We start from the raw sequence: 13699 nt of genomic DNA, 5'->3' as shown, positions 1-13699 counted from the left end.
CTGAGCTGCTTTTGCTTAGCCAATGGCAGGTGATCATTCCAAACAGAAATTGGTTTGACCTTACACCTTATTCTACGCTACTGTGCTTTGACATTTTTCTCCAGGATGTAGCCAGATTAGATCCACCAGCTTCTGCTAATATGTTTGTGTAACAGCTTGGAGTTAATTATTTAAATTATGTAACAGCTGTATCCAATCCAAAGTATTAGAACTAGAATAAGCTAATGCTTGCAAGTGTGATTTTTGGCTGCTAAAGAAGTATGATTTGGGAGAGACTAACAGAGTATGAAGGAAGCTGAGTGAGTAGAGTTTGCCTGTAATGGAATTTCAGCACAGCAGCATAGTTACTTTAGATTGAGTTTGTATGCATTTCATGCAGTGAAACAATTGAAGCGAGTGTTTCATGGAACTACAAGAAGTCATTTTAAAATAGTAAAATGTCAGAGGCAGTTCAAAGGAGTGATGTGACTAAAAATGCAGTCTAAAAGGTGGGTTTGACTGTGCCTTTAAAGAGGGAAGAGGAAGATTAATAGGCTTTAGGAGAGGATTCTAGAGTTAGGGTCGGAGAAGCTAATGACACGGTGGCCCGTGGTAAGTGGAGAAAAAACAGATTGAGAATGTGCAAGAGATCAGCATTGGAGAAGCAAAGTTATTCCGAGGAGTTGTAAGACTGAAGAGGCTTACATCAATGGAATAGGGCAAGACCACAATCGAGTTTGTAAACCATTGGAGTAAGGACTGTCTACAGGTAAAATTTTTGGCAGATGAAAATAATTGAAGGAGTGTGGGAGAGAGTAGGATTGGGGCTAACTGGATTGTTCTTTGGAAGAGGTAGTGCAGATTTTGATGGTCTGAATGGCCTCCTTTCTGTGATGTTTCATGATACTGACTCTAAATGCTGTGCATTTTGAAAGGTGTACTTTTGATAATTCTACTCCTGTTTATTTTGGATAGGTTTAATTATTATTACAAATCTACAGCACTTTCGATTGTTTAGCATTCCTGTTGTCAAACTCAATAAGCTGCAGTATAGACCATTATCCTGTGTGCTGCATGGTATTGTGGTCTCTGCATTATTTACATTTTCTACTTTGGCTGTTTGTAGAAGTTTAAGAGGATATTGGCAATCTCTAAATGAAGTGAAGTAATATTCTAGACTGAAAGATTACAATTTATGACTCTTCAGCAAATCACAGCACGACTCATATTGCCTGATTGTGCATTGGATTTTTAATGAAGATAGGTGCTACATTGAACAGAGCAGTGTAACAGCTGTTATGGCCTTGAGGCAGAGAGCGAAAGACTATTGAGATTTTGTTACATTCAATGGCATCTCATCATGACTTTGAAGAAGAGGAAACGTCAATTTGAAACTTCTGCTGTTCTATCCCAGTATAGTTTGGAAAGAAATGATAAACTAACTATTGTTCATGCTGCCACTCATGAAAACAATAACACCTCATCTTGGGAACTGGCAGCAACTAGAATCTGGTCATTTCTGCGGACAATAGAGATTATCCCATTGCTGGGTCTCTCAGTGGGAGTAATTCTAGGATGCTTTCACTCCTGGTATGTTCAGTCACTACATGAGAATTTCCTATGGTTTTCAAATATACAGGTGAGTTCTTTGCTGATATATTTGAAAGAAAGTGGTTTCCAAAGGCAGCAGTTGTGCCTTCAGTTAACATGCTAATAAATTGGAATATTTTCAACTCACTGTAGAAATGAGAGTACTTATTTGGCCAGCTGTAAATATGTAGAAACTGGCAGTAGTCTTAAAATATTGTATATGATGTTGGTTATTTTGTTTAATTTTTAAATCAGAATTAAGTTCTTTGTTCATGATTATCTTTCTCAAAAAAACGCTATCAGGAATAAGATATTTGTGTGCTTCATCTTGGACCATTTTATTAACCATTGAGAAAGTACTCAAATTGATTTCTGTGTTTGCCCACTCAAAATATTGGCTATATTGAGAAAGTAATCCCTTAAATTTATTGTCCTTGCTGTTGTTATGTTACTGCTTGAGGAAGCACATTTATGTCCTTGGACATTCATGTTTTCAATGCTATCCAAGTGTAATCTGCAATCTTCAGTTTTTCAGTAACATCAAAATTCAACTACACTTAAATATGCCCTGCATATTGTACATTTAAGATTACTATCAAAAAAGAAACATGGAGAAGAAATAGAAAATTGTGGAAATAGTCAGCAGCTATGGCTGTAGAATCGACATCAAAGAAGTAAAACTTTACATTAACAGTTCCAAAACAGAAAATCCAGATTCTTAGCAACTCAGTAGCCTTTAATTTATAAATCCATGATGAAAAGCTTCATTGACAAATGGACCGACCTTTTGTCTCTTATTGTTTTTGTTAACTGTGTGATTGTCACCCAGATGAAACCTACATGATTAGTTTAGTATTCATTTAAGAATCCAGTAATTGGGCATGCTGTATTGATATTTGAGATGGTTTAGGGCAGGATGGCAAGGGAGTTAGAGTAATAAAGCACGGAAACAGACCCTTCGGTCCAATCAGTGCATGCCAATCATAATCCCAAACTAAACTAGTCCCACTTGCCTGCTCCTTGCTCATATCCCTCCAAACCTTTCCTATTCACATATTTATCCAAAAGTCTTTAAAACTCATCAGATTTCCTTTGGCTTTCTGGCGGGTGATTAGAAGTTCTACATTGAAGTAGAACATTTTGCAAACTCACTGATTTATGGGAGGCATAACTGAGATTGCCATTTACTTTCCATTTACGGCTCTGCTTCCGATAGTGAACAATGCAGGCAGAAAGCATCCCACATTTTTGAACTTGCCTGCTATTGTCAGTTGGGACTGAATCTGCATCAGTGTAGGACTGAAGTGTCAGCCTATATTATACAGTCAAGTCTTTGAAGTGGAACCAGAATCTACAACCTTCTGACCTGGGGGTTAGAATGCTACCACTAACCCATCTGGACTTGTTAACAATCCTGATACTCACTTCAGTGCATGGGAATATCTTCTGTCAAAGTGTGACAAATTATTTAACTTCCCATGACTCAGTTGGAGCTTTAGCTCTACTGTCTAATTCTGTCTCTCGTGTTTGTTCTAAATAGGCTATCTTCCACTCAAAATATTTTTGGCTTTGGAGGATTTTGTGTCTTACAGATGATGATTATGTGATCCCTAAGTACTTTTGTAGTATTTTTTGCAAACGTTTTGGGAGACAAGGAAGTTCTTCTTAAATTTGCAGTAGTCATCTCGAGATCCAGTATTAATGGGTTGCATTTTCGTAATTTAAAGTTTAGTTCTGCCTTTTCATCACCAGTCATCAGATCAGCTATATATTTCAAAGTTGAAAAGGCTGCCAGTGTTTTTGTTTGGAAGCTTCTGAACGTTTTGCTTACAGAACTCAGCAGAGACTTGTGTCAATTTTGGCATATGATGCAAGAAAGTGTGGAGGGCAGCTTGGACTCATCAATCATTGACAAAATCCCAGCACTTGCAGGCAGCAATGGAGATTCATAGGAAAAAATAGCACTGTTTTCTCACTCTGGATGTGGAAGGTTCAGGCCAACTTAGCATTACAGGAGATCTCTCTGTTTTTGAATACAGAGGTTTTATCCTGGATCAAGTGGTAATGGAAGTGAAGGGATAGACTGACGAACTCTTTGTATTGGCAATGTTCACAAAATGTTGACCATCCTTACTATTGGCAAAAAAGGGTGGCACAGTGGCTCAGTGGTTAGCACTGCTGCCTCACAGCGCCAGGGACCCGGGTTTGATTCCCGCCTTGGGCGATTGTGTGGTGTTTGCACACTCTCCCCATGTCTGTGTGGATTTCCTTGGGTGCTCCGGTTTCCTCCCACAATCCAAAGATGTGCAGGTCAGGTGAATTGGTTCATAAATTGCTCGTAGTGTTAGATGCTTTAGTTAGGTGTAAATATGGATATGGGTATGGGTGGGTTACTCTTTGGAGGGTTGGTGTGGACTTGTTGGGCTGAAGGGCCTGTGTCAATTCTGTAGGGAATCTAATCTAATCTAACAGAAGATTTTAAGTTTGGAATTTAGAAACATACTGTTTTTGTGTGTCAGCTGGTATTATAGATGGATGGATTATTTGTATTCATTAACCTGCTACTTACAAATAATATTAATTGTTTGGAAAATTACTAAATATTTTTAAAATATTTTATACAGCAAATAGTCTGTTCCATAAAGCAAATTTTTCAACCCAGTTATTTGTATGAATTAAAAAGATAAAGTGTTGGAGCAAGTCAACTGAAGTTTTTTTTTAGATTAGATTTGATTAGTTACAGTGTGGAAACAGGCCCTTCGGCCCAACAAGTCCACACCGACCCGCCGAAGCGTATACCACCCAGACCCATACTCCTACATTTACCCCTTCACCTAACACAACGGACAATTTAGCATGGTCAATTCACCTAACCTGCACATTTTTGGATTGTGGGACGAAACCGGAAAATCCGGAGGAAACCCTTGTGAAGAAGGGTCACTCAATTCAAAGCTCGACTCTGATTTTCTCTGCACAGATTTTTCTCTGCAAGACCTGCTGAGTTTCTCCAGAAGTTTCTGTTTTTGTTTTCAATTACCAGCATCTGCAGTTCCTTTATTTGAAATGTATGAAGTAGTCGGCATCCTGTTTCCACTAAGATTAAAAACTTCCTAGTTTTTAATATGTTTTTGAAGATAACTTTTAAGTGTACCTTACAATTTAGTTCTGTAAGTAAATATTAATTCACTTAATGAACACAATTGCAATCTGTTTTACATGCAGGTGGTTGAACAGGAAATCTCCTTCAGGACAGAGTGTGGCCTATACTATTCATATTACAAGCAGATGCTGCAGGCCCCAACCATAACCCAAGGTGATTATATACTTCTAAGGTTTGTGTTGACACTACTGTAAATTATACTTTAATACTATCAAAGTTGGGGTAAGTATGCAACTATGAACGGCATGTATAAGAAATATTACAGAGGCGCTTCATGCACCATAAATTCAATTTTTGATGTGCACTCCACTGGGACATTTTATTACTGTCAGTTTATAAGATATCTAACCAAACTGATGCTTTTTTCCTCTGGTTTAATTGGAAACACCATTCAAGAAGAAATTTTTTTTCATATAATAGCTTTGCATTCTTATTGATATTATATTGTCTCTTATACAAAAGTATACTGTAAAAATTAACAGTTTGTGCAATAACCAGTCTACTTTTACTTGTACGCCGTATTTGGACTCTAGCTCCTCTATGTCATTTCAATGTATATTACCAGCTGGCTACTAAGGAGTACCTGGATGTCAGGAGCACTGGATATTGCACAAACTGTTAATTTTTACAGTATACTTTTGTATAAGAGACAATATAATATCAATAATTTATATTTTCAACACTTGCAATACTAACCTTTCCTGTATTGGTTATGAGCTGAAACTTTATTGCTGGAACAGCACAGCAGGTCAGGCAGCATCTAGGGAACAGAAGATTCGACGTTTCGGGCACATGCCCTTCTTCAGGAAAGAAGGTTGGTTATTGGTTATGAGACAACTCACCTACTCTGTAAGTCTGATTGCTCGAACAGTTTTGTTGGTTTAATTCTGAAACCTGAACGATTCGGTAGAATCTAATACTGATGCAAATTGTAAAGAAATTAAGCTTTGAACATTTGTTTTAATCTCTTAAAACCCCAAATTTGCAGTTAATATTTTAAAAAATTCTTGTTTTTTTTCAGGAATTGAAGCATGATAACTATAAACACTCTGAATATAATATTGGAGTCTATAGTGGGTTATTCTAAGGGGAGAAGTTTTTAATGTATCCCTTTACTCAGACAAAACCAAAAACAAGAAAGGCTACAGTACTTTATGGTGTCTACAGCAGTTACCACGTTTGTAGGATGTTTTGATATTTAAAAATGAATATCACGTGCTAATGTCTTCATGTTTATTCTTAGATTCCTGTTCATTTTTACAAATGTTGTGATTTGTTATGTAAAGGATTGAAGGAACTCTTGTATGACAACAAAACTGAATCAAGGAGAACAATAAATCTGCTGAAGCGGATGAACATTTACCAAGAGGTTGTCCTAAGCATATTGTACAAAATGTTATTTATTGAGGTAAGACCCAAATCAGCTTTTGCAATACAATGAATGTATTTGAATTTGAATATCTGTAGCTTATTCCAAGCTTTAGTAAGTTGTTGTCTTAGTTTTTGTTGTTCTGAAGTATTGTGAAGATTATTTCTCTCATATTTCTAACAGAGATATTTGGAACCAGTCTACTTCTACCTGTACACCGTATTTGGACTCCAGGCCCTCTATGTAACTTCAATGTATATTACCAGCTGGTTACTAAGTGGAACCTGGATGTCAGGAGCACTGGCAGCTATATGGTACATTCTAAACAGGTAGGCATCAATACCTGCTGGTGTAGAAACATTATAAAACATATTTATTAAAAATATCATCATTATATGTACTCAGTACAAGATCACTCGTTGTGAATATATCCCCATTTTGAGGTTTGAGCATTGTTGTGACCCCTTGGTGAGAATTAAGAGAGGGGGTGATTTTTCTAGCCCTCATAGGTCTTTTCTGTCCAGAGTTTCAAGGCGGCTGTGGCTCATGGGAGCTGATACCCCCACAGTTTCATTTTGTGACGTCCCTTGGGATCCCAGAGCCCACTTTAGTAAGCCCTGAGCTATAGAAACTGTAAGTACTGATCCATATAAATTGAGCTCCTATTTACAATTATTTTTGTTTGATTTTTATAGAGTGGATACAACAAGGGTGGAATTCACCATTCCACTGAGGGAAAATTGGTCACTTCCATTTTTTGCATTACAAATAATGGCACTCACATATTACCTTAAACCACAACTCAAACCTACTCAACAGGTACGTATCGACATTTATTGTTGTAAAGCAACTGAATGTGACTCAGTATGGAAGTGTGCATTGTAATTGTTGAGATGCTTGTATTCCAAGACAAAATATATGATAAAACTCAAGATTAAAATAAGTAGGACTAATTAAGAAAATATTGGTGTTCAATGCATCCTACTGTTGATTGAGTACCACATGCAACTTGCCTACAGACAATTCATATGCGTTCCATAGTCTACTACTCCCTGTGTGAAAAAGCTTCTACTCACATCATTTTAAATATATATCCTCCTATTCTTTCTGTGTCCTTTTGTTTCAGGAGCAGCTTCTCCCCATCTATTCTGTCTAGCCTGCTCATGATTTTGAAAACCTCTATGAAATCTCCTTTCCATCTTTTTAGATTGTTAGATATTTACAGCACGGAAACAGACCCTTCGCTCCAACTTGTCCATGCCGACTTGATATCCTAAATTAATCTAGTCCCATTTGTCAGCACTTGGCGCATATCCTTCAAAGTCTTTCCTGTTCTTATACACATCCGGATGTCTTTTAAATGTTGTAATTGTACAAGCCTCCACTACTTCCTCTGGCAGCTCATTCCATACTCGCACCACCCACTGCGTGAAACGGTTGCCCCTTAGGTTCCTTTTAAATCTTTACCTTCTCACCCTAAGCTTAAGCCCTCTAGCTCTGAACCCCTCCCCCCCCCACTTAGGGAAAAGACTTTATCTATTTACCCTATCCATGCCCCTCATGTTTTATAAGCCTCTATAAGGTCACCCCTCAGCCTCTGATGCTTCAGGGAAATTAGCCCAAGTCTATTCAGCCTTTCCCTATAGCTCAAACCCTTTAACCCTTGTAAATCTTTTCTGAACCCTTTCAAGTTTCACAACATCCTTCCTATAGGTGGGAGAACAAAATTGTACATAATATTCCAAAAGTGGCCTAACCAATGTCCTGTACAGCCGCAGCATGACCTCCCAACCCCTGTACTCGATGCTCTGATCAATAAAGAAAAGCATACCAAATGCCTTCTTCACTATCCTATCTACCTGAGACTCCACTTTCAGGGAACTATGAACCTGCACCCCAAGGTCTCTTTGTTTAGCCACATTCCCAGGATCTTACCATTAAGTGTATAAGTCCTGCCCTGATTTGCCTTTCCAAAATGCAGCACCTCACATTTATCTAAATTAAACTCTATCTGCCACTTCTCAGCCTATTGGCCCATCTGATCAAGGTCTTGTTGTAATCTGAGATAACCTTCTTCGCAGTCCTTTATACCTCCAGTTTTGGTGTCATCTGCAAACTTACTAACTATACCTCCTATGTTCACATCCAAATCATTTATATAAATGATGAAAAGCAGTGGACCCAACACTGACCCTTGTGGCACACCACTGGTCGCAGGCCTCCAGTCTGAAAAGCAAGCCTCCACCATCACCCTCTGTCTTCTATCTTCGAGCCAGTTCTGTATCCAAATGGCTAGTTCTGCTTGTATTCTGTGTGGTCTAACCTTGTTTACTAGTCCACCATGAGGAACCTGTCAAACACCTTTATGAAGTCCATATAGATCACGTCCACCGGTCTGCCTTCTTCAATCCTCTTTGTTCTCATTTTTAAGGAAGTAACAGTGTCACCCTCTCCAGTCTTTCCTTACAACTGAAGTTTCTCACTCTTGGAACTATGTTTATAAATTAAATTATTGAATGTTAAAATCAAAGGTCGTTATAATTACAGACATAGTCTTTTGTTAATACAGACCTTGAGTTTTGCGCCATGGCAATGCCTCGACCAATCAAAGTTTACTTTCCAACCAATCATCAGCACTCTCCTCGTATAATATAACATTTCCTTTTTACATTGGTATTATTTACAAATATTCTGATGAGTAAATGATGAAAACTTTGGCAAAATATCTTCTTTGTTTCTGTTGAATTGACTTAAGACTTGCAATTAAAGCTCAAGTGAAAATCCCAAACATTACAACCTGCATCCTAGAATCTAAAAAGAAGTGGCTGCAGAGATTGATGCATTGTTCATAATCTTCCATAATTCTCTTCATTCTGCAAACTTGAAAACTTCAGAAGTAACAACACTATTCAAGAAAGGAGTGAGACAGAAAATGAGAAATAATAGACTAGTTTGCCTAACCTCATTGGAAAATAAAATAAAACCTTGATAAGTTGTAGTGGTAGGGAATTTAGAAAATAACAGTACAATCATGGAAAGGGTAATTCCGCTCAAGGACAAAGAGAGAATTTTATGCGTGGAGATAGAAGAAGTGGGTGAGGTCCTTAATGAGTACTTTACATCAGTATTTACCAAGGAGAAAGATAAGGACATGGATGATGGGAAGATGAGGGGGGGTATGTTGAGTTATCTGGGGCATGTCGATATTGAGAAGGTGGTGTTGGGTGTCTGAAAGACTTTAAGGTAGCTAAGTCCTCACGGCCTGATCTTGGGATACTGAGGGAAGCAGGGGAGGAGTTTTCCTGGGGCCTTTACAGAGATCTTTGTATAGGCTTTGGCCTCAGGTGAGGTCCCAGAAAACTGCAGAATAACCAGTGTTCCTTTGTTTAAGAAGGGCAATGGGCATAATCCAGGAAATTAGGTCAGTGAGCCTAATTGTTGGTACGAAAATTATTAGAGAAGGTTGTAAGGGACACAATTTACTCTTTACTCTTGAAAGAATGGACTTATTAGAGATAGTCAGCATAGTTTTGCATTGGGGAGATTTTGGCTCACAAACTTGATTGAGTTTTTTGAGGAAGTGACAAAGATGATTGATGAGGGTAGGGCAATGGATGTTGTCTACATGGACTTCAGTAAAGCATTTGACAATGTCCGTCAGGGTCGGTTTCTCAGAAGATTAAGTCACACGGGATCCATGGTGAGTTGGTAAGTTGAATAATAAATTGGTTTGGTCATAGAAGACTGACTATAGTTATGCAGGAGTGTTTTTCTGACTGAAGGTCTGTGACCAGTGGTGTTCCACAAGGATCAGTACTGGGATGTCTGTTATTTTGTAATTTATATCAATGATTGGGAGGAAAATGTAGGTAGTCTGGTTAGTAAGTTTGCAGACAACACACACCTTCGAGTTGTAGACAGTGAGGAAATTTGTCAAAGAATACAGCAGGGTATAGATCAGTTGGATAGAGAAATGGGAGAGGAAGTTTAATTGGGACAAAAGTGAAATGATGCAGTTTGGGAGGTCAAATGCAAGAAGAAAGTATACAGAAAATGGCAGGAACCTTAGATTAGGTTCCCAACAGTGAGGAAACAGGCCATTCGGCCCAACAAGTCCTCACCGATGCTCCCAGAAGGTGGTAACGTGTGGATAAGGTGTCAAAGAAGGTATACGGCACACTTCATCAATGAGGCCATTGAGTATAACTTGGCAAGTCATGTTGCATCTGCATAAAACATTTAGAGTATTGTGTGCAGTTCTGGTCACCACATTATAGGAAGGTTATAGGAGCTTTGGAGACTATGTAAAAGAACTTTACCAGGAGGTTGCCTAGAGGGTATAAGTTACATGGAGATGTTGGACAACCTTGGATTGGTTTTGCAAGAGCTGAGGGCCAAAGGGTGATGGGGGTTTGATAGGCTTCTATAAAATTATGAGAGGCAGGGATAGGGTGGATAGTTGGAGTCTTTTCCCAGGGTGGAAATGTCAAATACTAGGGGGCATAGGTTTAAAGTGAGAAGGGGAAAATGTAATGGAGATGTGCAAAGCAAGTTTTTATTGTTTACAAAGAGTTGTATGCTCCTCTTGATCAATGTGGGAGCTCAGGGACGTGGCTAATCTCCCTGACACTTTCATGTGCAGGAGGTGTGTCCAGCTGCAGCTCTTGTTAGATCGCATGATGAGTCTGGAGCTGCGAGTGAACTCACTTTGGAACATCCGCGATGCTGAGGAAGTCATAGATAGCATGTTTAGTGAATTGGTCACACCACAGATTAGGATTGCTTGAGGAGAAAGGGAATGGGTGACCAAAAGGCAGAGAAAGAGCAGGAGGCCAGTGCAGGTGTCCCCTGCAGTCATCTCCCTCCAAAACAGGTATACCATTTTGGATACTGTTGGGGGAGATGGCTTACCGGGAGAAGGCAGCAGTAGCTTGGTTCGAGGCAACATGGCTGGCTGTACTGTTCAGGAGGGTGGGAAAAAGGGTGGGAGGGCTATAGTCATAGGGGATTCAATTGCAAGTGGAGTGGATAGGCGGTTCTGTGGTCAAAAATGAGACTCCCATATGGTATGTTGCCTCCCAAGTGCGCGGGTCAGGGATGTCTCAGAACATTCTAAAGGGAGAGGGCCAACAGCAGCTGTTGTGGTGCATATAGGCACCAATGCTCGAGGTTAAAAAAAAATGGCATGAGGTCCTATAAGCAGAATTTAGGGAGCTAGAAGCCAAGTTAAAAAGCAGGATGTCAGAGGTAGTAATCTCAGGATTGCTGCCAGTACCACGTGCTAATCAGAATAGAAATGAAAGATTAGGCAGGATGAATGTTGGCTTAAGAGATGGTACAGGAGGGAGGGGTTCAGATTTTTGGGATATTGGGACCGGTTCTGGGGGAGATGGGACTAGTACAAATTGGACGGTCCACACCTTGGCTGGACTGGAACCAGTGTCCTGTGTGGTGTTTTTGCTAACACTGTTGGGTGGGTTTAAGCTAATGTGACAGGGAAATGTGAACCAAATGAGGAGGTTAGTAGACAGTAAGGAGTTGGTAACGAAAACTTGTAAAGAACTAGATAATGAAATCCCAAGATATAGATGCTACAGATGGGATGGAAAGGGAGGTGAAAGGGGTGGAGGAGTTGCATTACTGGTCAAAGAGGATATCACAGCTGTGCTGAAGGTGGGCACTATGAAAGACTCAAGCAGTGAGGTAATATCGGCAGAGCTCAGAAATAGGAAGGGTGCGGTAACAATGTTGGGACTGTTACTACAGGCCTCCCAACAGTGAGCGTGAACTAGACATACAAATATGTAAACAGATTATGGAAAGAATTAGGAGCAACAGAGTGGTAGTAATAGCAGATTTTAATTTTTCCAACATTGACTGGGATTCACTTAATGTTAGAGGTCTAGATGGATCAGAATTTGTAAGGAGCATCCAGGAGGGTTTTAAAGAGCAGAATGCACATAGTCCAACTTGGGAAGGGGCCGTACAGGACCTGGTGTTGGGGAATGAGTCCAGCCATGTGGTTGAAGTTTCAGTAGGGGATTACTTTGGGAATAGTGATCACAATTCCGTATGTTTTAGAATATTCATGGACAAAGGTAAGAGTGGTCCTAAAGGAAGAGTGTTAAATTGTGGGAAGGCCAACTATACCAAAATTTGGCATGAGCTGGGGAATGTGGATTGGGAGCAGCTGTTTGAAGGTAAATCCACATTTGATGTGTGGGAGGCTTTTATAGAGAGGTTAATTAGAGTACAGGAGAGACATGAAAATGAGGGATAGAAATGGCAACATTAGGGAACCATGGATGACAGGTGAAATTGTGAGACTAGCTAAGAGGAAAAAGGAAGTATACATAAAGTCTAGGCGACTGAAAACAGAAGCAGCTTTGAACAAATATCAGGAAAGTAGGACTAATCTGAAACGAGGAATTAAGAGGGCTAAAAGGGGTCATGAATATCTTTAGCAAACAGGGTTAAGGAAAGTCCCAACACCTTTTATTCATATCTGAGGGTAACTATAGAAAGGGTTGGCCCAGTCAAGGACAAAGGAGGAAGGTTATGCGTGGAGTCAGAGAAAATGGGTAAGATTCTCAGTGGGCACTTTGGCATTGGTATTCAACAAGGAGAGGGACATGATGGATGTTCAGGTTAGGGAAAGGTTTTTATTTATTCTTGATCAGGTTGGCATAAGGAGGGAGGAAGTATTGGGTATTCTAAAAGGCTTTAAGGTGGACTAATCCCCAGGTGCCTGAAACATGTTGCCAGCAGAGGTGGTAGAGGCAGGTGCAATAACATTATGTAAGCTGTATCTAGAAAGACACATGAATGGGCAGGGAGCAGAGGTATAGAGATCGTTAGAGAATAGGCGACAGGTTTAGATGGAGGATCTGGATCATCGCAGGCTTGGAGGGCTAAAGGGCCTGATTCTGTGCAGTAATTTTCTTGGTTCTCTTTGTTCTTTGTTCTTGGTAGCTGCCTGGAAGGTGCTGTCAGGGGAGGTGATAGAAGCAGACATAATAGCAATGTTTAAGAGGCATTTAGACAGACACATGAACAGGCAGGGAATAGAAGTATATGGACCATGTGCAGGCAGATGAGATTAGTTTAGAATGGCATGTATTGGCACATAATGGGATGAGGAATGGAGTGGATAGGTGGAAAAGGAGATAGGCAGGTAGGACAAGTCCGGACAAGTCATGGGGACAGTGCTGAGCTGGAAGTTTAGAACTAGGGTGAGGTGGGGGAAGGGGAAATGAGGAATCTGTTGAAGTCCACATTGATGCCCTGGGGTTGAAGTGTTCCAAGGCGGAAGATGAGGCGTTCTTCCTACAGGCGTCTGGTGGTGAGGGAGCGGCGGTGAAGGAGGCCCAGGACCTCCATGCCCTCGGCAGAGTGGGAGGGGGAGTGGAAATGTTGGGCCACGGGGCGGTGTGGTTGATTGATGCGGGTGTCCTGGAGATGTTCCCTAAAGCGCTCTGCTAAGAGGCGCCCAGTCTCCCCAATGTAGAGGAGACCGCATCGGGAGCAACAGATACAATAAATGATATTAGTGGATGCGCAGGTAAAACTTTGATGGATGTGGAAGGCTCATTTAGGGCCTT

At 40.2% G+C, this 13699-nt stretch overlaps 1 protein-coding gene across 1 annotated transcript in view; it reads left to right on the top strand.

Annotated features, from left to right (window-relative positions):
• dpy19l3 (dpy-19 like C-mannosyltransferase 3) overlaps positions 1–13699 on the top strand; it is a 64051-nt gene that overhangs the window by 19169 nt on the left and 31183 nt on the right. The window contains exons 4-7 of the mRNA XM_043707527.1: positions 4792–4882; positions 6016–6137; positions 6282–6427; positions 6794–6917. Coding sequence (XP_043563462.1) covers positions 4792–4882; positions 6016–6137; positions 6282–6427; positions 6794–6917 — 483 coding nt within the window. The remainder of the gene's footprint in view (positions 1–4791; positions 4883–6015; positions 6138–6281; positions 6428–6793; positions 6918–13699) is intronic.

This window comes from Chiloscyllium plagiosum, chromosome 17 (genome assembly GCF_004010195.1).
Source record: "Chiloscyllium plagiosum isolate BGI_BamShark_2017 chromosome 17, ASM401019v2, whole genome shotgun sequence".
Taxonomy (NCBI): domain Eukaryota; kingdom Metazoa; phylum Chordata; class Chondrichthyes; order Orectolobiformes; family Hemiscylliidae; genus Chiloscyllium; species Chiloscyllium plagiosum.
This window is presented reverse-complemented; position numbering and strand designations above follow the sequence as displayed.